The 23120-nt window shown below is 41.4% G+C and overlaps 4 protein-coding genes across 4 annotated transcripts; 1 reads left to right on the top strand and 3 right to left on the bottom strand.

Moving 5' to 3' along the window:
* Positions 1-3909: 3909 nt before the first annotated feature.
* On the bottom strand, positions 3910-6362 carry LOC124414706. The gene is made up of 3 exons (XM_046895732.1): positions 5942-6362; positions 5296-5444; positions 3910-4178 (listed from the first exon to the last, which is right to left on the bottom strand). The coding sequence occupies exons 1-3, from the start codon at positions 6300-6302 to the stop codon at positions 3969-3971; spliced, it is 720 nt and encodes a 239-aa protein (XP_046751688.1). The 5' UTR covers positions 6303-6362; the 3' UTR covers positions 3910-3968.
* Positions 6363-7432: 1070 nt separating this feature from the next.
* On the bottom strand, positions 7433-8713 carry LOC124414705. Its single transcript, XM_046895730.1, has 3 exons — positions 8424-8713; positions 7978-8262; positions 7433-7878 (listed from the first exon to the last, which is right to left on the bottom strand). Exons 1-3 carry the CDS (start codon positions 8503-8505, stop codon positions 7499-7501), a joined length of 747 nt encoding a protein of 248 aa, XP_046751686.1. The 5' UTR covers positions 8506-8713; the 3' UTR covers positions 7433-7498.
* Positions 8714-8845: 132 nt separating this feature from the next.
* Positions 8846-12527, bottom strand: LOC124414704 (ankyrin repeat and KH domain-containing protein mask-like). The gene is made up of 6 exons (XM_046895729.1): positions 12306-12527; positions 11472-11577; positions 11160-11342; positions 10953-11042; positions 10423-10591; positions 8846-10346 (listed from the first exon to the last, which is right to left on the bottom strand). Exons 2-6 carry the CDS (start codon positions 11545-11547, stop codon positions 9104-9106), a joined length of 1761 nt encoding a protein of 586 aa, XP_046751685.1. The 5' UTR covers positions 11548-11577; positions 12306-12527; the 3' UTR covers positions 8846-9103.
* Positions 12528-14265: 1738 nt separating this feature from the next.
* On the top strand, positions 14266-19114 carry LOC124414853. Its single transcript, XM_046895949.1, has 4 exons — positions 14266-15082; positions 16126-16359; positions 17342-17552; positions 18559-19114. Exons 1-4 carry the CDS (start codon positions 15013-15015, stop codon positions 19097-19099), a joined length of 1056 nt encoding a protein of 351 aa, XP_046751905.1. The 5' UTR covers positions 14266-15012; the 3' UTR covers positions 19100-19114.
* Positions 19115-23120: the final 4006 nt, after the last annotated feature.

Here is a 23120-nt window from a genome sequence, read left to right as displayed (position 1 = left end):
AGTCGTCGAAATTTTCGCCAAAAATGCAAAGGGGTTAGCCTTGGATTTTTTTTGGCCGAAAAATCTTTTGTCTGGGAATCGATCCGTAGGACGCTTTTTAGACTAATTCGACGCCCAGAAACTCAGAAAACACAGGAAAAATAGCGTAGGACCAGCAGCAGAGAAATGACGATGAAAATCTGTAGTTTTTCGGCTGTAACTTTACAGGTGTTGCTCGCAGCGTATCGGGACTGCGATCAATCGATTCCTCTCGCAAAATCACGTCGGAATAGTGTCCTAAAGAATTAATTGCAGCACTTTTCAAAGTCGTCGAAATTTTCGCCAAAAACGCAAAGGGGTTAGCCTTGGATTTTTTTTGGCCGAACAATCTCTTGTCTGGGAATCGATCCGTAGGACGCTTTTTAGACTAATTCGACGCCCAGGAACTCAGAAAACACATGAAAAATAGCGTAGGACCAGCAGCAGAGAAATGACGATGAAAATCTGCAGTTTTTCGGCTGTAACTTTACAGGTGTTGCTCGCAGCGTATCGGGACTGCGATCAATCGATTCCTCTCGCAAAATCACGTCGGAATAGTGTCCTAAAGAATTAATTGCAGCACTTTTCAAAGTCGTCGAAATTTTCGCCAAAAATGCAAAGGGGTTAGCCTTGGATTTTTTTTGGCCGAAAAATCTTTTGTCTGGGAATCGATCCGTAGGACGCTTTTCAGACTAATTCGACGCCCAGGAACTCAGAAAACACAGGAAAAATAGCGTAGGACCAGCAGCAGAGAAATGACGATGAAAATCTGCAGTTTTTCGGCTGTAACTTTACAGGTGTTGCTCGCAGCGTATCGGGACTGCGATTAATCGATTCCTCTCGCAAAATCACGTCGGAATAGTACCCCAAAGAATTAATTGCAGCACTTTTCAAAGTCGTCGAAATTTTCGCCAAAAATGCAAAGGGGTTAGCCTTGGATTTTTTTTGGCCGAAAAATCTTTTGTCTGGGAATCGATCCGTAGGACGCTTTTTAGACTAATTCGACGCCCAGGAACTCAGAAAACACAGGAAAAATAGCGTAGGACCAGCAGCAGAGAAATGACGATGAAAATCTGCAGTTTTTCGGCTGTAACTTTACAGGTGTTGCTCGCAGCGTATCGGGACTGCGATTAATCGATTCCTCTCGCAAAATCACGTCGAAATAGTGTCCTAAAGAATTAATTGCAGCACTTTTCAAAGTCGTCGAAATTTTCGCCAAAAATGCAAAGGGGTTAGCCTTGGATTTTTTTTGGCCGAAAAATCTTTTGTCTGGGAATCGATCCGTAGGACGCTTTTTAGACTAATTCGACGCCCAGGAACTCAGAAAACACAGGAAAAATAGCGTAGGACCAGCAGCAGAGAAATGACGATGAAAATCTGCAGTTTTTCGGCTGTAACTTTACAGGTGTTGCTCGCAGCGTATCGGGACTGCGATTAATCGATTCCTCTCGCAAAATCACGTCGGAATAGTACCCCAAAGAATTAATTGCAGCACTTTTCAAAGTCGTCGAAATTTTCGCTCAAAATGCAAAGGGGTTACCCTTGGATTTTTTTTGGCCGAAAAATCTTTTGTCTGGGAATCGATCCGTATGACGCTTTTCAGACTAATTCGACGCCCAGGAACTCAGAAAACACATGAAAAATAGCGTAGGACCAGCAGCAGAGACATGACGATGAAAATCTGTAGTTTTTCGGCTGTAACTTTACAGGTGTTGCTCGCAGCGTATCGGGACTGCGATCAATCGATTCCTCTCGCAAAATCACGTCGGAATAGTGTCCTAAAGAATTAATTGCAGCACTTTTCAAAGTCGTCGAAATTTTCGCCAAAAATGCAAAGGGGTTAGCCTTGGATTTTTTTTGGCCGAAAAATCTTTTGTCTGGGAATCGATCCGTATGACGCTTTTTAGACTAATTCGACGCCCAGGAACTCAGAAAACACATGAAAAATAGCCTAGGACCAGCAGCGGAGAAATGACGATGAAAATCTGCAGTTTTTCGGCTGTAACTTTGCAGGTGTTGCTCGCAGCGTATCGGGACTGCGATTCATCGATTCCTCTCGCAAAATCACGTCGGAATAGTACCCTAAAGAATTAATTGCAGCACTTTTCAAAGTCGTCGAAATTTTCGCCAAAAATGCAAAGGGGTTAGCCTTGGATTTTTTTTGGCCGAAAAATCTTTTGTCTGGGAATCGATCTGTAGGACGCTTTTTAGACTAATTCGACGCCCAGGAACTCAGAAAACACATGAAAAATAGCGTAGGACCAGCAGCACAGAAATGACGATGAAAATCTGCAGTTTTTCGGCTGTAACTTTACAGGTGTTGCTCGCAGCGTATCGGGACTGCGATCAATCGATTCCTCTCGCAAAATCACGTAGGAATAGTGTCCTAAAGAATTAATTGCAGCACTTTTCAAAGTCATCGAAATTTTCGCGAAAAATGCAAAGGGGTTAGCCTTGGATTTTTTTTGGCCGAAAAATCTTTTGTCTGGGAATCGATCCGTAGGACGCTTTTTAGACTAATTCGACGCCCAGGAACTCAGAAAACACAGGAAAAATAGCGTAGGACCAGCAGCAGAGAAATGACGATGAAAATCTGCAGTTTTTCGGCTGTAACTTTACAGGTGTTGCTCGCAGCGTATCGGGACTGCGATCAATCGATTCCTCTCGCAAAATCACGTCGGAATAGTGTATTAAAGAATCAATTGCAGCACTTCTACAAGTCGTGGGAACCCTCCCTTGAAATTACACTGAATCAAAAATTTCTCCTAAAAACGAAAATCACATTCGTTGTCCACTGAAACGAAATAACGCGGTCATGTCTTATTCCGAAATTTTAACTATGATATTCTGGTATTTCCGAGTCTATTTCCGAATTTAGAATGATTACCTGGAATATTACTTTAATAACACTGATCTTTGGACCTATCGAACAAAATCACCCCAATAACACGGTGGGAACGAATCCTCTGGGGAATCGACAAACCGTCAATCCACAGCACACGTAACATCAGGTATTGGAATAAGCACATGGAGGTTCATCCTGATCGTTTTAGGCAAAAGGGTAAAATGTTTTGCAGCGGCGATACCGGACCGTGTATTGATAGTTGGGTGCAAGCACAGAGCGTAGATCGACCAGGAAAGATAAAGGCACTGAGATTAGTATAGTTTATCTAAATAAGTCAAGTGCCGATACCAGATAACGTTCGTGATGGGATATTGTGTGTAGATTTTTTTCAAACTCTGAATAAAGGTGACACGCAAGCGGTCGATGTCACAGCAGAGAATATCGCCGCAGCAGCATCGTCGTCCATGCAACGTGAAGTGCTTGCTGCGTTTTCGTTCTAAATTTGCACATCGCGAAATAATTGTACAGTTTGCCAAATTTCACCGATAAGAATTATCTTCACATTTGACACGGCTGGATAAAAATCGTGCGCACTTTGCAATCGCAGGTCAAAATCGTTCGTCGTCGCAACACTCGCAAAGAGCATTCGTTGTCGACTGGTTATCTTCAGTAACGAACCGGCGGTTATTCGCAAGCAGTGAAAAGCATGATCTTCTACCGGCTGAAGAACCTCGACCAGGACGCCCTCATCACCCAACTGGGGCCAACCTGGACCAAGATGAAGAGTCTGATCCAGAAGGTCTGGCGCCAGCTGATAATCAGGGAATTCATATCGGAACTCGCCTTCGAGATCGAGTATCTCTGATTTGGGAGCCAGTGAGGATCGCTGCAGTAACAATGACTTGTACTACAGGTTACGACCGGTTTAACGATCTTATCATTTTCATTATTATTATCATTGTTTATTACAAAAATAAATATGGAGATACATGAACTTTTTATACACTATAGTCTACGTAATAAATATACAATAAATGTTATAAATAATGTGGATTATCGTATGACGCGATTATTGAGAATGAATTTGTGAACTGTTCTTCCGATTTCAGTAGTCGAACAAATCCTCGTCATCGTCGTCATCGTCGTCGTCGTCGTCATCTCCGGCGTCGTTTCCCTCGTACTCGTCATTGTCCTCGTCGTCGTCGTCGTCGTCGTCGTCGTCTTCAGGTAAGAATTCGACGCCCAATCCTCCGCCGTCTTCAGGTTTTACAACGGCAACGCCGTTTGATCCAAGCCTCAGGCAATCAAGACCAACCTGTAATTATATTCGTGATAAAAACGAACAAGTGAATAATGTCTAAAAAACTTTCAGTCTTTGAGGTAACGCTCGTCGCGCGCTTTACTCGGGTCATAAGAGACGATAAGCCGCGTGGTAAAATACGATGTTTAAACTAATCGCCGGCGATAAAACGGCGGTATTATCTATACTACGCCAAGCTTAGGGGAAAAATTTCTGACAATTACTGAAAAAAAGAGTTGTCGTAAAATCTGAATATTAGTTTATTTTTAATTTACTTATTTTTTAATTTTTTTCGTTTCATGGTCCGATTGATTGTTCAACAATCAATAGCAAGCTACGTTTAATAATTCTTCTCGTCTTTTATCCGAAAGATTAATCGTCTCGGAGAAATTTGGATATAACTGTTTTTTTACGGCACGGGCATTGAAAAGTCCACTTTTTGTGGCAGTTTTCGTTCCGTAAAGTGACGCTTTATACGGCGGCGAACAAATTTGCGGAATAAAGTCTTTATTCCGCAGTTTTGATGCGCAGTTCGAATTGCGCATCCCAAAGTGCCGAATAAAGTAGCCTTGTCGAACAGATCACGACATAACCTCACTCTTCGTTTTGCTTTCAATGCCCATACCGTAAGAAATATCGTATGTGGCATGCCCGTAAACCGTTTTTTGGCTCGGATAATTACAGTACTCGCTTTCGGCTCGCCTTCAGCTCGTCCTGAAATCTTTATCCTTGCCCAAAAAACAGGCGGTTTACGGGCATGCCACATAAATAGCTGTTGTTACCATCAGAGGAATATCACTGCATCACCTTCATGTCCCTGTTTCGTTTTCAGTGATGTTTTTTTTTTTTTCTTTATTCCTCCAATATTTGTCACAAATTTTTCGAGTGGCGACTTAAAGCGAAAAAAACGAAGAAAAAAAAATAAAAGAGAAAGTTGAAAAATGAACCACCCATCACTCGCACGTGATATTTCGGACGAAGCAGAAGCTGTAATTGAAACACGTTACGTTAATCGTTGGTGCAGCGTCTATTGAGTGTGAAGTGCAGTTATATTGCGTGACCCAGTTGATTGCCGCGTCCGGACGAGGTGCGAAAAAATATAAACAAGAGATCAGTCAAGTGTTATACGGACCTTGAAGAGAGTCGTGTCCTGGAATTTTCCCTCCATGTTTACGCAGGCGTGGACGTTTCGACCCTGGAAGTATATATTGTAGAACCTGACGCAGGCTCTGACCACCGGAATCCGAGGAACCGGAACGCAGAATGGGCGCGGATTTTTGCCTGCGAAAATACAGCGATTGCACCGATAGTTTGTACTTATACTAGGTATACACGTTATAAAAATTCTTGACCACTCTCGTATTTTACCGTTACCACTGAATAAACAGTTTCAGGTGCCAAACGAAAGTGAGTCTTCCCGGTACGAAACATGGTACCGACGAATGATTCCTCGCAGTTGGTAACTCTGGTAGCACACTTTATTATAAGTATACAGACTATCGTTTGACTTATTAAAACCGGTGTAATGTGAGGAAATGAAAAATGGCAGAAATATGGCAAAGTGATGACAACTTGTAGACATTTTGACTATAGAAATTGACAATCTAACGGGAAATTCGTGAGCGTTTCGTTGACGTGAAGTCGATTTACGGATCATGAAAAGGAGCCTTTTTCATCTGCAGCCTCTGATTACTTGATTCAATTTTTATCAGTCAACCTTGAGTCAGTTGGATTGACAACTCATGTTTCTCAACCGACCAAAGTCATGCTTCAATTACCGGAAACGCTTCTGGTGTAGAGGACCCTGTCGTTCATCAGGACGTTGGCGGTGAACCGGAAGTCGTCCGGGTCGTAAGTGACGTTGACGCAGGCCTTCTGGCGAAAAGTGCTCAAAAGTATCCTCGAGCAGCACCCGCAAACGCCATTTTCACAGTGGCAAGGCCCCTGTCTTGTGGCCGTGACTTGGGCCTGAGCAGCGGTCGACGTTTCGACCGGAACTGCTACCGCGGTCTGCTTCAGCAAAGTCCGATTTGACTGGTTGACCAGCCGATTGGTAGCCTCGGATTCCTCCGCGAGGATCTTCTCGTCCTGCAGCAGGACCAACGTCACGATACCGACGATGAGGCCAATGCCACGCATTTTTATAAACCGTTTATGTTTGTTTATCGACGAAGTTATTCTGGCACGTGGAGAACGTGGAGAACGTGGAGAACGGAACGCGCCTCGCGATCGACTTGGACCTCGCCTCTCGAAGGACTGTAGTTCCTACGGCTTATGTCATGGCGTGACTCCTTCAAACCTCCCGGCTCCGAATGGAAAACGAGTTCCACGTGAGGGGATGACCCCAATCAAGGAGAAATTTAGGCCCAGTTTCAAACGCTTTCATCTGCTTTTTTGTCGGTGCATCAAACTTATGCGGGGATTAACGAGGTGGTTTTGGAAAAGGATTGCGTGCCGTAGATACGTTGTATGGGTTCTTAAGAGCAATAGGTCGTGCATACTATGTATAGCGTATAATTGGATAAGAGGGACGTGAGAAAACGTAAGGTTTTAACGACTGATGGACGCGTCCTTGTGTCGTCGGAAAAAAATTTGGTCATAATGATCAAAATGTTGTCCTGGCAACGAAATTTCATGATTATTGTATGTACATCCGTCCGAAGATTATTTACACACAACCGAAAAGTTTAGTTGATTTTATAGAATAACGCGGAAAATAAAATGTTTTAGTCACGTCTAAGAAAAGGTTTGGCACTACAATCTCGTAGATTCTGTTGCGATTGCAAAGTCAGAGCTGCACAGTGAAATCATTTCGTAAAGATTGGATAATGGTTGTTTAATTGTTGTAACTGAATTATCGTTTGATTGTAATTTGTGCTACATGAATTAAGCCCCATCGTCAAACAATGACCAAGCAATGTGCAATTGGGAATTGACAGGTTGATTCAATGATGTTACACCACAAATGATTTAGTGAACCGTACGAAGCAATGCAGTTGAATTGCAATATACTTGATAACACCATGGAAAAAGTATCGTTTCATTAAAATTGACTAAATTGAAATCGAGATATCGTATTTATAAGTATATTTAATGCAATATAAATTTTTGTATCAATTTCAAAACAATTATTTCACTAACTTTGGTATTTCCAATAAAATATCGTCTTCCCGCGAGAAAATTTCGTCAGCAAATTGATTTTTTTTTTTTTTTTGTTTTTTCTGCTATCGTACATACCTATGCACAGATTACAAATAAATAAGATTACACATAAACAGCGATTACACTTCAGATCGGTGGATCATTAGGCACAGAATTATACAATTTTACGTAATTCACAGTTTCAGCTGGCCTATTTCCTGCTCATCCTCTGGACTGAGCGTCGTCGTGGTGAGAACGGTGACCCCATGTGAATCGGCGGTCTCGAAGTTCACTTCGTCGTAGACTTCCGATCCAGGAATTCCTGACGTTTCAACGTCTATTACCGAGTCTTCGATTTCATCAGGTTTTATCCAAGTGATACCTTGATTGTTGATCCGCATGCAATCGAAGTGGAGAACCATGATCGGGGATTGCACGACCCTCGTCTCGAAGTCCATGCAGGCCTGAAGACTGCCGGAATCAGGCATGTGAATGTCGTGAAATCGAGCACACATCTGAAGCAACTGCTCGGGGATGTACGGAAGCGAGAAGCAAGCCGGGGGTGGGTTCCTGGCTGAAAACAAGGGGAACTCAAGGTCAAGTCGTCGGTAGGGTAAAGAGAGTTTCGTCCGGGGTGAGAATTCCATAAGTGTAAATTGTAATAGTGACTCACCCGAGAGCTGGTTCGTGTAGATGGTCATGTCGTTCATTGTGACCTGCATCTTGATCGCAAATTCACGAGGGTCATAGGTCAAGTTGGTGCAAGCCTTCTGGTCCAATCCTAATCTCGTGATGTTGATACCAGCACAGCAGCCGCACGAATACCCGTCGCAGGCACATGGCATTCCCCGGAAACCGATTCTGGTGTCTGGAAGCCGACTGGCATCCTCGACCTCACACTTGAGCGGTTGCTTGGTCTCCGGGTTGTAGTAGACGCTCTTGTACAAGTTCTCGAACACTGGAAGCGGAGAGAATTCATGGTGCAATCTTAGCAGGGCCCTGAACCCCGGGGACCAAGGTCAAGGCCATCGACTTTCTACTCCCCAGATGCCACTTGAGCTGCAGGCCACGTTGCACTTGGTGGATAGAAAAGCTCCGGGGTTGTGATTACATCGTTACCTTTCAACTGATTGGTGCTAATTGTCGCTGATTCACAGACGCCGATGGCGAGGAGAACGACGATCGCTCTGATGGCTGCCATCACGTCTCACACTTGATTTTGCACTCGGGGTTTGCGAATAAGCTTCCGAATCCGAGGGCACAACCTTACCCACCAAGCAACTGTCTGCAAATGACCAGGTTGCACCGCGTCTTAGCGGTCTAACCGGCTCTGAGTATGTCAAACGATGAATTTTTACGACCGGTAATATCATTAAACAGGCCTCTCACGTCTGTCTCCACGGAAAGTCGTCAATTATCGGCTTTCAATAACCTCACGTACGCACTCGGCACCTCCTTTTAAAAGAGCTCTTCACCGATGGTGTCAACCTCGCAGAAAGTTTGTAGTTTACCGCTACCCGCGTGCGAGACCTCGATTATGATTTGGTTTCATCAGTAGGTACCGTTTATTTTAACAATCTTACGCTCGTACGGACAGACAATAAATAGCACATGAATATACAGTCAGTGATCATCAATAAATAGTTGTTATAAATGTACATTATAAATATATCAGGGATTAGTTAATTGGGATAATAATTTAAAGCTAACACTACGCTGAGCTAAACGCTAAATATGGCTAAGCTCTTGGACCGTCCGAATAATTCGCATTCCGATTCCAACTTGATCCGTCTGGCCTCCTAAAGTCTCATGATTCTGCTTTGCCGACCGGGTCTCGCGTGTTTCTGGTTTCGTTTCCTCGCCAGCATCTCGGCCAGCCCGAATCCGTAGTCAGCGTCATCGGCTTCGGGATCCTCGGCCTCGTTAGTGGAAATCTTGTCGACCTTGACCTGGTCCTTCTTGACCTTCTCGTCCTTTTCGTCGCTCGACAATGCCGTTAAGAGCGCATCCTCATCCTCGTCTTCGTCATCCTCAATAATGCTCTCCTCGTCGCTTTCGGTCTCGGCTGCCTCGGGCTTCTTCTCATCATCTTCTTCCTCCTTCTCGTCCTCGTCCTCAACGCTCTCCTCCTTCTCGTCGTCGTCGTCGTCAAGGTCATCGGGCTCGAGAACATCGTCCTCGTCCTCGTCTTCATCTTCATCCTCGGATTCCTCTTCCTCCGATTCCTGCGACTCAACTTGAACAGCTTCGGGCTTCTCAGGCTTCGAAGCCACCGTCGCGACCGGCTTCTTAACATCCGTTTTGATCGCGTTTATGCTGCTGGACGTCACCATCGGCTTCTTTACAGTCACCTTGACCTTGTCACTTCCAGTACCCGCCCCCAATTCTGGCAGCTGAACAACATCTTTAACCGGTGATTCAGCTGGCAGGACAACATTGTTCTGGATCATTGATCCCAACGGTACCAAGTCCTCGACAGTGTTAACGGTCGTCCCTGACTCCACGACCGGATCAGCGACGGCTGGGACACCCTGGTCGGTAACTTCTGCGGCAGCGTTCAAAGCTGGGGCATCTTCCTCAACAGGCTTGGGTGGTTCGATCGAAGCACTTTCGACGGGAACGTTATTTGCGGGAACGATAGGCTCGACCTCAGTAACTGCTGGAGCTTCGCTGATGGGCTTAGTCAGAAGCGGAATCGAAACTGGTAAGGGAGACGGAGTCGTAACCTTGGGCTTCTTCGGGGTGTCGTCATCTCCGAAAATGTCGAACAAGGATCCCAATCCGAGAAAATCTCCCTCGTCGTCATCGTCTTCGTCGTCATCGTCGGCAGAGGATGATGGAACCGCGTTGCCAGTCGGCGTGTCGTCGTCATCGTCATCATCGTCGTCATCGTCGTCATCATCGTCGTCGTCATCGTCATCGGCACTGTCGGATCCAAGCCCGAATAAATCGTCATCGTCGTCGTCATCATCGGAACTTGAGTCGGCCTCGACTACCGGAAGTGGCTCCGCTGGGCGAAGCTTCAAACCGTCAGGGCCGAACCTAAAAAGTAGAAGAAATGATTTACCAGTGTCTGATGGAGCAGTTCTTGGTCGAATCTTGTTGCTCCTCCACTCACCTAAAGCAGCTGACTCGCAGACTGGCTTCCACCTGCTTTGAGGACTCCAATTCAAGGCCAAGACAGGCCTTGAAGTGATCCGTCGCTTCGCGTTGGATGGAATAGATTCTACCGCAGAATTTGGAAAAGCCTCCCGGCAGTGGCACGCATACAGGCTTAGGACTTTTTCCTGAAAGAGATTTTGAGCAGGTAACATGGTTGAAAGGATGCCTGCTACAATGACTTGCGATTACTGTGTGATAAATTGTTTGCGGATGTAACACGATAATTGGCAGGAGGAAAGTGTCAAAGAAATTGGAAGAGGAGGTAGAAATCGTTATTCCAAGAATCCCTCCGAGATCTCGTTTTCACAAACGTGCGTCAGTCAGAGCAACCAAACACGAGATGCGTGTGAGTCAGAAATTCATGAGGAGAAAGTTGGAGTGTCCCGATCGCAACATCCTCTTGATGTCGAAGCAACGAAAACAAAGCCCCACTCATCCGATCCCGGAAATCGTTTAGAAAGAATCCCAAAAATTATATCAACTCACCGTTAACCACCGTGCTGGTCAAGATATTATCTCCAAAGCTCAGCTGCAGCGCCATGTTGTCACCCTTCAAGTACTGGACGGAAGCACATCCTGAATGAATAAATGAATGAAAAAAAAGAGTTCACAACGCGTCATATCGCTGCGTGTTCTAGATAACGATCAACGTCTAGTTCAGGCCACGTTAATTCCCACGAACTGGTGACCTACCTGCTCCCTTCAGCTGCAGGAACGGGACGTCGAAGTTCCGGCAACAGTTGCAAATGTCGTCATTGCAGGTGCAGTACTTGTTCACATTGTCTGTGGCCTGCTTCAACGATATCGTCGAGACTCCAACGTTGCTCTGTTTCGTCGCTCTGATCACTCTGTGCAGACTCGTCACCTCGTCCCGATCTGTTTGCAGCCATGAAGAACAAGATAAATAAATTTAACCGTCAATACGACAGTCCAGCATAAATGCCACTGATCAAGTGCGCATAATCTGGCTCCCCAGTGACATTAGCACTCCATTTTTTTACCCACCTATGACTCTTGCGTAGGCCGCGAAAGCTACCAGTAGAAATATCAGCAGGAGCTCAAACACCGTGGATAATCGCATGGTGACGGTGAAGAGTATCAGAGGAATGTTCTGTAACCGATCAAGGATGAAAGGGCATTAGGAATTAGTTCTGACTTAGCGATTCAACCCATCGTCATGGATGCCTTCTATAGTGCATCAATTGTAACCGCATACTTTCGCGTCAAACGTCCAACGATTCATACGTCGACGACCATCAGTCCACGCACATTGTCCCACCGTAAAAATATCCTTATACCGTCGTGACCACGGTCCTTCGGGCGTGACCGAATGGCCTACATATCCAAAGCGCGCCACGGTCACGGTCAAAGACGACTTTGTTAGACGTCGGGAAAAATGTGCTACCATGTAGGTACTTCTGCGCGGAACCACTTTGATGAAACGTGAACTTGTGTCAACGATGTACCGTAAACGAAACGATTAGATATAAGGACTGCACGTGATACCAGACTTGGATAACTGGGCTACACGCCTCGGCATTAATGTCACGAACCAACGATCCTCCACGCATATCTACTGCCTAAGTCTATTACCGTTCCGCAGACGTCGATGGATGTGAGAACCAGCAACGATTCGACGCTGATTTTAAACGCGATTTCAAATTCGGATTAATGAAAAAGGATCCAGGATCGTCGGCGCCACGAAGACACAAAAAAAGCACAGTTTACGCGTGAAATTCTGAAACGATGTGTGAAATTTTGGGCCCGAAGGTGGGCCAGGGGAAAAAGCGTAACGTGCACGGGCGAAGGAGTGCGTTAAGTTGAGCAAATTTCACTTACCTCTCTCGTGTGATGTGAAAAAAAAAGTCGCGCGTGTGTGTAGAAAGAAAAACGTGTCGAATGTAAAAATTCCTTTCGTTTGTACCACCGCGCCCGTGCAGGAGAGATAAGATCAACCCTACTCCTCGATGTCCTGTATGAGTGAGTGAGCAACTCGTTCGGTGGTGTATTTTTCAACTCTTAATCTTACGGAGGCCAATGTCCAACTGAAGATTCCGCTTAACTCCCCCCAGTGTCTTCTTTAAGTCGGTCATCCGGTTTGCCCCCACTTCCGCACTGCGGAAGGTAGGACGGCTTGCTTCCATTCGTCTTCCTTTACGACGTTCAAGCCGTAGACTTTTAATCGCACGTTTAAGACGCGCCGATCCGGACTTTTGTCCTTACACACGTAATCACTACGTGACGACGCATTTTGCACACCTCGAATCACTCTTATCAATCCATTCGTGCATACGCATAATTTATTCGCACTTGATGAATTTTTCAAAAATCTCATTTTTTTTTTCTTTTTTCTATTGTAATTTATACGGCACTGTATAGAACTCGGCATTTTATTCCACTATAATCACAATAATTCCGTTTCTTCTCCGACTCCCGCGTAAAATGATTTCTCAAACATTGGATTGCTTCTCTAGAAGTATAAGTAAAAAACTGTCAAATTTTAGATACAATCATCGACCGAGAAAGGTAAAACTTTTATAGATACCAGAGAGTTTCGGGGAAAATCGTTGATTTTTTTTTTTTTTTGTTTCTTTCTAAATCCCTAAAGACGATTTCACCCAAAATTCATATTTAAACGGGACATCTCTGGAATATTCTTAGCTTTTATTTACGAGAATGTCTATAAATTAGATTCTGGTTCCCCAAACTGCAGAGAAAGTCTAAAATGGATCCCCCCTCCCCCCCACCAAAAAAATGCAGTATTTTTGAAGGGCGTATTTCCGGGATCGGTAATTTTGGTCCCGCGGTGATACGGGTCTGAGTTTCTCCGGGCCCCTTGAGGCGATGACGTCATTGAAGGCATCGAGAAACGGAATATAAATAAATCTGTCAAAACAGAGAAGCAGGCCGTTTGGTCGAGCACGCGAGTGCATGCAGGGACGTTGGACTGTACATCAAATACGGAAGGCAGGTATTTTGGTGGATAAAAAGGCCTTTCTCCGGTTAGTGGGTCAAAGAAAGTTGTGCCTCGGCGCATAGTGGTTTGCCTTGGATAATAATTTTTCGTTGCTCGGCCCGACGAAGCTGGTAACAAAGACCTGCAGAGGTGAATAATTTGTCCGTCGCTCGTCTCCCGCGACGATCGGATAAGCCGAGGATCTTGAACCGATCGACGAAACTCTCGGAGCATACGCGCCGTTGGAGAAGATATGTGGGCCATCTCTCAAACTGGTTTTTATATAACACCGAAGGGACACGAAGCGCCGATATTCCGGCCTCACGGCGTTATTCGTCTTTATTATCTAACTGCGTTCTCGAATCGATAGAGGATCGGCTAATCCTTCTCGTAAGTGTTAACAATGGAGAGCAATTTTTGCGACCTATTTGGGCGCTCGCGCTTCGTCTGTAACTCGAGACTCGGTTTTGCGAAAGATCGCGCGAAGGAGATCGGCAAAAATCTGTTGGGGGCGGAAAGAGATCGGTGACAAATGACGAGGCGTGTGTCTGTTTCTAAAGGTCGCCTGGGAGGCAGAAAGGCACAGTGGAACGTTTAGAAATTCGCAACGTTCGTTTACCGCCACCTACGTCAACGAATTGGTTGACAAAAATCGGCCGCGATTCCGCTACCCGAAGCTCGTCGTCAGACTCGCAAGGTCTTAAGTCGCGCTTTCATTCCGAAGACCCGGACAACGTGCGGTGATAGAAAAGGAGGGAAAATCGGTAGGGAATCGGTGGGAAATATTTAAATACAGAGCCTGGATATTGACGGGAAAAAATCGGTACGAGCTGACCGCGTTTTGGCCGACCATTTACCCGCTAAAATATCCACCTTTCTTGACGCCGTGCTTCGACGCTCGATCCTTCTTTTCAGATAAATCGGTTGCTCCCTGAAAGCTTCCGTGATCTTTCCTGCGCCGGAACGACGGACGTGAGCAAGAAGGACATGAGGCGTTGCGGAGCCAAGGGCAGGATCCGGGTCACCGGGTAACCCAGATGAGGTTCCTTGCCGCCTGCATTCTCGCCCAATGGCGCTGTCTCCCCGCCGATCTCCGACCAATGACGCGCCATCTTTTCAACCCACGATTTACTCGGCGCGTATGAGAGTCGCGTGCTCGCTGTCTCCGCAGATTTAAGCCTGTTCCTTGGCGGGCAGGATCTCCGAGGCGTCTGCCTTTTACAAATTTTCCGCGACGTTTTCGCCGATTTTTTCCTAGACGTATTATCATTGCTCGCGAGAGTTACCGTTTTCGATTGTTCGTTTGTTTGTTTGTTTGTTTGTTTTTTCTTTCCCTTTTTTCTCTCCATTCTCTTACCTTAATCGATGCAGTTTTCCATTTCGATCGGTGCTTTGCACGGCTACGATTTATTTTTCTTTGTTTTATAAGTTGTTTGAAGTTCGTTTTGCTTCTCTTCGAGTTCTTTTATCGGGTCCTTTCAAACTCGAGGTATCAGGTCGATCGGTATTTCCGTGAAAAGATAATCGAAAATAAGTAAATAAATCTTAAACTGACAATTAAGGAATTCCGGTAAAATACAAGAAATTAACATGAATCTTGCGGTGAAGTTTTTCGTCGTATGCTCAGTGATGGTAACCGTGTCTTCGGCAGGAATACTTGGTGAGATTTCAAATATTGAGAAACAAAAATCTGTACTAAACCGATTAACACTGACGATCATCGAGTGCCAGGCGATCGGAACATCTACCACAAATGCAGAATAAATCTGAAATTTGTTTATTCAGCGGGTAAATTCGATTGATCGTGAAAATAATTTAAAAAATCGGGACTTTGTCGAACCGATTTTTTGGCAAGGTTGAATTCTCGTCACGATTTCTTCACTATCCCTTGCATCTTAACGTAAATTCATAAAAAAAAAAAAAAAAAAACGAAAGGATCGTTGACAGCGTTGAATCATAATCGCTAATCAACCGATCGCTAAGTGATTTCTTGAGGTAATGAAGATGTTCTCCGCGTCTCGGCAAGAAAGTAACTCGTTAGAAATCACGGACGATACCTGGCACACTTCCCGGTCTTTGATACCAGCAAGTACTTAGCAGCGTCTCGAGTTTCTCCGTGTGAAAATAAAAAAATACGTCATGCCAAAGGGAAAGAAGGAAATGGGTAGTTTTTAAATAGCTATTTATGTGGCATGCCCGTAAACCACTTGTTTTTTTGGCAAGGATAGTGATTTCAGGACGAGCTGAAGGCGAGCCGGAAGCGAGCCGAAAGTGAGTACTGAAATTATCCCAGCCAAAAAATGGTTTACGGGCAAGCCAGATACAATATTTTTTACGGTATGGGCATTGAAAAGCAAAACGAAGAGTGAGGTTATGTCGCGATCTGTTCGACGAAGCTACTTTATTCGGCAGTTTGGGAAGCGCACTTCGAACTGCGCATCAAAACTGCGGAATAAAGACTTTATTCCGCAACTTTGTTCGCTGCCGTATAAAGCGTCACTTTACGGAATGAAAACTGGCACAAAAAGTGGACTTTTCAATGCCCATGCCGTAAAAAAGAAATTTCTCATCTTACCGCGCGGCGAGAATTTCCGATCCGCGAATGTTACGGTAAATTTTGAACGCCAAAAGACCGCAAAATGGGTTCAGTGACCGCACAGCCAGATGAGCCACTGATAACTAAACCTAGACTCGAAACCGCAGATACTTTGCTTTCCTGGGGCCTGGCTGAAACCGAAGCTCGATCGACGACGCCGCCGCCGCCGTCCAAGTGTCTCTGTCAAGCTTCCGGCTGCCTCTGCTGCGTCGACCTTAATCTGACCGCGGCCATTGACCTGGGAGGTCCTGTCTGCCTCAACATTAAACAGAAGGAGGAAAATGTCACCCTGAACATGAGCTTCGGGGAGAACGCGATGCACAACGCGACGATTCGCATTGGTAATTAGCACCGGTCGACGCGAATTTTCAGTCTGGGTTGGAGAAGTCGAATTTTGATTTCTTCCACGTGACTGGATGAGAGGAGAAACGGTTTTATCAGATGAAGTTTGCTTTTGTAGAAACCGTAATGGTATTTCAAATTTTAAGAAAAGTTACCTGTTTTTTGTAACGTTTATATTGTAAATAACGATTAAAGGAAATTCAGTTTCGTATAATTTAAATCACTTTCATTCGATAATAATATTGTTTCGGTTTTTTATTGGCTGAATATAAATTGAAATCATAGATTTTCCTCAATTTTTTTAAACAGCATTATCCTGCCTGGAAAATCAAACTTTTTCCAAAAATAGTAATTTTTATCTATTTACTATCACAACCTTGTACACAAATCCCAGACACAAAATCTCTGTAAATTTGCAGTGGTGAAATTTTGACTACAAAAGCAAATTTTAAAGGGTGGTGTATATACATATATCTATGTTTTTTTTCCATTGTTTCGATGCTTGACGAATAGAAAAAATAATTACCTCAGCCGATGCACGAAACTGAAATTTTTTTTGTTGTGTGATATAATTTGCAATCGGACGTACATTTCAGAAAAAAAAAGAAAAACGTAAACAATGTCGTGTAAAAATTAGCTGGCATGGACTTATATAAAACATTTTTTGGGGTCAATCCGTACATTTAGGATGAGATAGTTTTTAATTGAAAGCAAATCGTGTTCCATATAAGTCTACACCAGAACATTTTCTACAGCGTAGTGGGTGAAAATTTTTTCCCTGCACCTATAGAAAAAACAAAAATATTTTCATAATAATAATAATAATAATAATAATAATAACAATAATTTTTACATACGGCTATATCTCGCGATAAAATGAAGAAAGAAAATCGATTTTTGGACAGTCAGAAACCTTCTTGAATTCCTAATTTTGCAATGATCAATGGCGAGTGAAATTCGAGGAATAAAAAATGTCAACAGCCGAGGCGGCGAACAAACGGACTTGCATGAACCTTCTCTCGGATTTGGCCCAACTCTGCGCGACATTTACGACGGTGAAAGAGGCGGCTTCCGGTTACGACGGATGTTTGGCCGTGGAACCAGAGCTCCTGAGCACGACGCAGGCGGTTTACCAAATCGGTTGCTTCAATTTCAACCAGGACAACATTCGACAGCTCGACACGACAGCGGCGTAAGTAAACCGCGGAAGGTATAAAATATTTATGAATACCCAGGTGATATATATATATATATATATATCATATATTCGCGGCTTTCACCATAGCCGCAACACGTGGGTGCGAGCCAATGACGACTGCACACGTTCGTTTTGCCGAAACGGTAACCAGTCGGAGATTTCTATTCTTTTATTGCACACTTTTGGGAAAAAAAAACATTTCTATTTTAGCTGGATGTGATGTTTTTGGTGAATATTTTTTTGTTTCGAGAACGCAGAATCCAAAAATCACTTTCATTTTCCTTCCACGGCTTACAGTTTTTTTTTTTTTTTGCAAAATACGAGGTGTTTGCATAAAAAAAAAGCGTAACGATAATGAAAAAACTAGCATTTTGTTACAACGAACTAAACGATGTTTTTTAGAAAATTAAACAAACAATTTCTTGGTGAAATTTACTTGACATTCTGTGTTCATTCTTTTTGCTCGTGAAATGTTTTCTTCTTTTCTTTGATACTTCGCCGAAGACGCTTCCACTTTTCATTTTCTCTTTCCCGGTTTGTATTTATTTGAAAGTAAGAAATCACTTCAAGAAAGTGTGTATATTCCAAAACGAATCTTTCCCAAAATAAAAAAAAACTATTGTTTAGCATTTATCTGGCATCTTTATCCATTATAACATTTCTAGGACCTTGGGGTCGTCGAAGACCCCAATTCAATATTTTGACTTGAATATATATTTCATTCTGTATTCACTCAAGTTTATTTTATAACATAAAAAAGTTAAGAAATGAAATAATTTTTAATTGCAAAGTAGTAATATAAAAATCACATTTTCAAACTTTCGATTCACCAAAAATTTTTATTAAAAACTAAACGAAGACCCGAAAGTGGCAGTTTAAGAAGAAGAAAAAAAAACACATCGAACCACATCGCTTGCAGTATTTTATCAATTATCCTTTCAAATTTGAAACAAAATAAAAATAAAAAAAATCTAATCGACCGATTCGACCGATTCTTCAGAGAGGCACTGATGTCTACGGAAGTTCCGGAGACCTCCGAGGCCCCGGAAGTCGAGGAAGGTGGATCGGGCGACGACGAGGACTACAACCTGAACCCCGACGAGCTGATCGCAGCGGTTTCAGCGAGCGCCGAGCAGGGAATCGCGTTGTTCTCGCAGTGGCTGGGCCTGAACTTAAACCCGAGCCTGAACCAGACGAAACCGTCGATCGAAGAGGCTGCGGGTTCGTCGCGGGGGGCGCGAAAGCTGCAAGGCGACGTTCAAAGGGAGGCGATGAAGAGCGAGGAGCGTTTCAAGCAGATCCTTAGCGCCCAGGACAACATCCAGAAGGAGTCGCCGAGGCTGGGCCAAGTGCCGGACGTTGAGACGACCTACGTCTACACGGAGCCGCAGCCACCGCACCCCGGAAGTCTGGCTTCCGTCGTCGAGCCCGAGGCCGTAAAGCAACCGGAAGTACCGCTGGGAGGGCTGGCCGTTGTCCCGAGGGAGTCACGTAGGGGTGGACGCGCCTACAACATCCATCAGCACGTCAACGAGATTTAGAGATTTTTTCTGCGGGGAAAAGTGTGGAAAGATCGAGAAATTGTGGGATCTTTAAGGCGTCGAATTTTTAAAGAAACGGAAAACTTCGTTTAAGGGGTTGAAAGAGTTTCAAAGTCAAAGTATGGGGAGGTAAAATGATGGAAATGGAATCGGGAATTTTAGAATCGTCGAAATTTCTCGCGATAATATTGAATCTTTATTATATTTTCCTGTTCTGTACTTCGACTTTTTATATATTTATTTCATTTTCTACACTTGCGAGACTTTTTTTTACGTATTTGTGATAAAATTTTATTCCACAGATTTTCGTATCTATGAAAATTCGATATTCTTGTCCTTTCTTCAATCGATATTTCTACTTTTTCACCCCTACCCCTGAAAGACTTTGGGCAAAAATTCGAAACGGTAACAACAAAGGTAAATAAATAAAACAACAAAAAAAAAAAAAAAAAAAAAAAAACGCACCCTAAAAAGCCAAAAGATTTTTTTCCGACACTTGAATAGTAGTTTTATTTTTTATCTTGTTTTCATTACGTTTTTCGTTTCACGAAATTTTATTACGTTTTGAAAAAGAAGAACCTCTTCGGAAAGTCTGCAAAATTTAATCTACACTATTCCAGCCTCTCTACACACCTCGCTTCTCGCATTGCGGGAAACCATCGTCATATTATTATCCAATAGCATTGTGTTATGATATTCAGTAGAACCAAAAAAACATAAAAAAAAAGAAAAGAAAATAGTTTCCATATTCTAAACTAGTTATACTTACACGTCGCTTTCAGGGAGATTAAAACAAAAAAAATTATCGATCGATAAGATCACTTTTTATACACAAATACCTACTCGTAAGTTTAAATTATTTATTATTACTGTTTATCCTGTGTGTTAAAAAAAAAAAAAAGAAAAAGAAAAAATTCAATCTTTTCAATTCGTCTCGTAATTAGTTTCAAATTACAAGTTTGCATTCCGCGTTATCGTGCACTGCATATTCTTTACTTCGTTGTAAAATAATATTAGATAATTTTTTACAAATATTATACACACATATATATACATAAAAAAAAAATATATATATATGTATATATATATATATATGTATAACTATATGTGTAATGTGTATTATATATCTGTACTGTATTCGTTCCTTTGAAAAATAACAAAATAAAAAAAAAAACAATATAAAATACAAAGTATACATATATATGTATACCTAGATATTTATTTTTCACTTTTTCGTAGCTATCCGATCATCAATTTATATTATATAGGTACCTGTAATAATTATTCGTGCAAAAATTCGATAAGAATAATCACTACGCGATTGATTAATTGTCTAATATGTTACGCCGGCTTGTTTATAAAAATCTACACCATACGTGAGTGTTTTTTTTTTTTTTTTTTGTTTTTCATGCGAAGAGGAAAGAATTTGAAAAATAAAAGAATAATAATATTGGCAAACCATGGAGTTGAACGTTTCCAATATCAGTCGAGCGATATTAACAGACGTGTAATATTTATCGTCAATGTTGACCAATCGTTATTATCGTTTATTATCAAAAGATTACTTCGTTTGAGCGAAAATTTCTTAATTCTATATACATGGATGTTTATATATATACATACATATACATATGTATATATATATATATATATATATATATATATATATATAATGATATAGTCATACATCTACGTACTAGCATACTAATAATATTAATAATAATATAATTATTATTATTTCGTTTGTTACACCTCGAGGGATTTCGTTATCGCATGTATAATATATAAACTCTTACAATATAAATTCCATACTCATATATATATATATATATATATTCTCGGCGTATATAAAACTTTCAAAAGTACGGGATAAAACTATACCTGTAATACGTAAATGCGTATCTAAAGAAGAAAAAGAAGAAGAAGAAGAAGAAGAAGAAGAAGAAGAAGAAGAAAAACAACAAAAAATTACAAGAAGTATAAAGAAGGAGAAGAAGAAAAAACATTTTCAGGACTAGATGCTAAAGTAATTTTTCGCTTTTAGTTTGTTTTATTATTATTGTTTTCTTTTCTCTCTCTCTCTCTCTCTATATATATATATATACGTATTTGATATATATCGAGGTTTTGTTTTGATCATCGTTTTTATTGACTACGATTATTATCTGCGTCGTTATTATAAAATATAAAAATTTCTCCCTCATATTTTTCAATATGTCGTTTGTATAGCTACTACTACTATTTCGTTCTTCCTCTTTCTATCTTCTTTTTTCTCCGTTCACTTTTGTTTTAATAAAAAACGTATTCTTCTTTCTATCGTTTTTTTTTTTCTTTATTTTTATTTTTGTAAAAATATTTTTGGGCTTCATCTTTGGGCGAGCTCTACGTCGTTTAAATCTACGTAACTATATACGGTTAATATAAAATAATTCGATTGTTCTTAAATTGTAGTTTGGACTTTGGATTTCCTGATCGTCGTCATCATCATCATCATCATCATCATCATCATCATCATCATCATACACCGCGACTATATTATTACCCTAATGCTTATGCATGCTATATATACCTACCACTCGCAATATATATAATATATATATATATATATTTATAATATATATTATATAACAAAACCATAATTACATATTCAGTTATAAAAAACTAATCCTTCCACTAACAATTAGGCCTTCGTCGTATAGGATATTTTGCACCGAGGAAAAACGATAAAAACAAAAAAAAAAGAAAAGAAAAGAATAATTTTCCTTGCTTAATTATTTCAATGTATAAAATAAAAGCATTTTGCATTAATTATTTACCAATTTTACCGGTAGAAAAATCAGCAAACATTCTCGCGAGACTTCGCGTTATAATACGATCATTATGATAAATATTCGTCAATAGTTTTCAAGCATATATCGATTACAGATACATCTAGATATTCATATCGTTATAGTTATCAATCGTCAATCATATAAAAAAAAAAAAAAAAAAAACGATTAGCGCCCATTTCCTCTAGACAATGACAATTGTGATACAATATCATCGATTAAATTTCATTGCTTGATCCTTCGTCAGCTGTTTTTTTTTTTTTACTATCATATACGCTTTTCCTTTCGTTTCTGGCACGTACGTTTTATTTTTTCATTTTTATTTTCTTTTTGTTTTTTCAAGATCGAAAATTTATCCGTGCGGTAAATTTGTTCAGCTTCCCAGTATGTTCCCCCATACGTTACACACGCCATTATTCGTTGCTCAGAGAGACTGAGATATCCTATCCTAACAGTATATCGATAATAATATTAATAATAATAATGATAATAATGATAATAATAATAATAATAATAATAATATCAACAACAATAATAGTAATAATAATAATTTAACAACAACATCAGCAGCAGCATCAATAATATTCTACGTACCCTATAATGCATACATATAAATAATACATGTATATACTGTGTATGTATAATTATTTGATAAGAAAGATCTGATTTCGGAATATATATTTTTTTTTTCGGGCAATTAATATCATACATTACACCTGTGATAATAATCGGATGTCGGACCGAACTGGGAAGCTCATCGAACTTGACTTAATATCTATAGAGTATGCATACTTATATATGGGGTATTCCACGGCAATCCGGCCAATGTTAAACCCCGAATATCTCAAAATCATTTCATATTTTTTTTATAATACTCTATTGTACAAAAAACGCGGCTTGAATTTTTTTTCACATTTTTTTTTTACCGAACCGTTTATTTTTTATAAATATTTCAATTCGATTTCGAATGCCCATTTTTAAAAATTGTGGCAAAAATTGTCGAAAATCCAGTGAATGACACGAAACACCCTCCGTTAAGGAAAATGTGGGCTTAGTTTTTTTTCCTATTTTTTCATCACCTAATTCGGTCGCGTTTTTTACCGAGTAGAATGTTAGAAGAATAAAAAGAAAACATGAAATCATTTTGAGATGATCAGGGTTCAACACTGGTCGAGTTGGCGTGGAATATACCA

The sequence above is a fragment of the Diprion similis genome, chromosome 14, assembly GCF_021155765.1.
Source record: "Diprion similis isolate iyDipSimi1 chromosome 14, iyDipSimi1.1, whole genome shotgun sequence".
Taxonomy (NCBI): Eukaryota; Metazoa; Arthropoda; class Insecta; order Hymenoptera; family Diprionidae; genus Diprion; species Diprion similis.
Note: the sequence above shows the minus strand (reverse complement) of the source record. Positions and strands in the feature narration are given on the sequence as shown.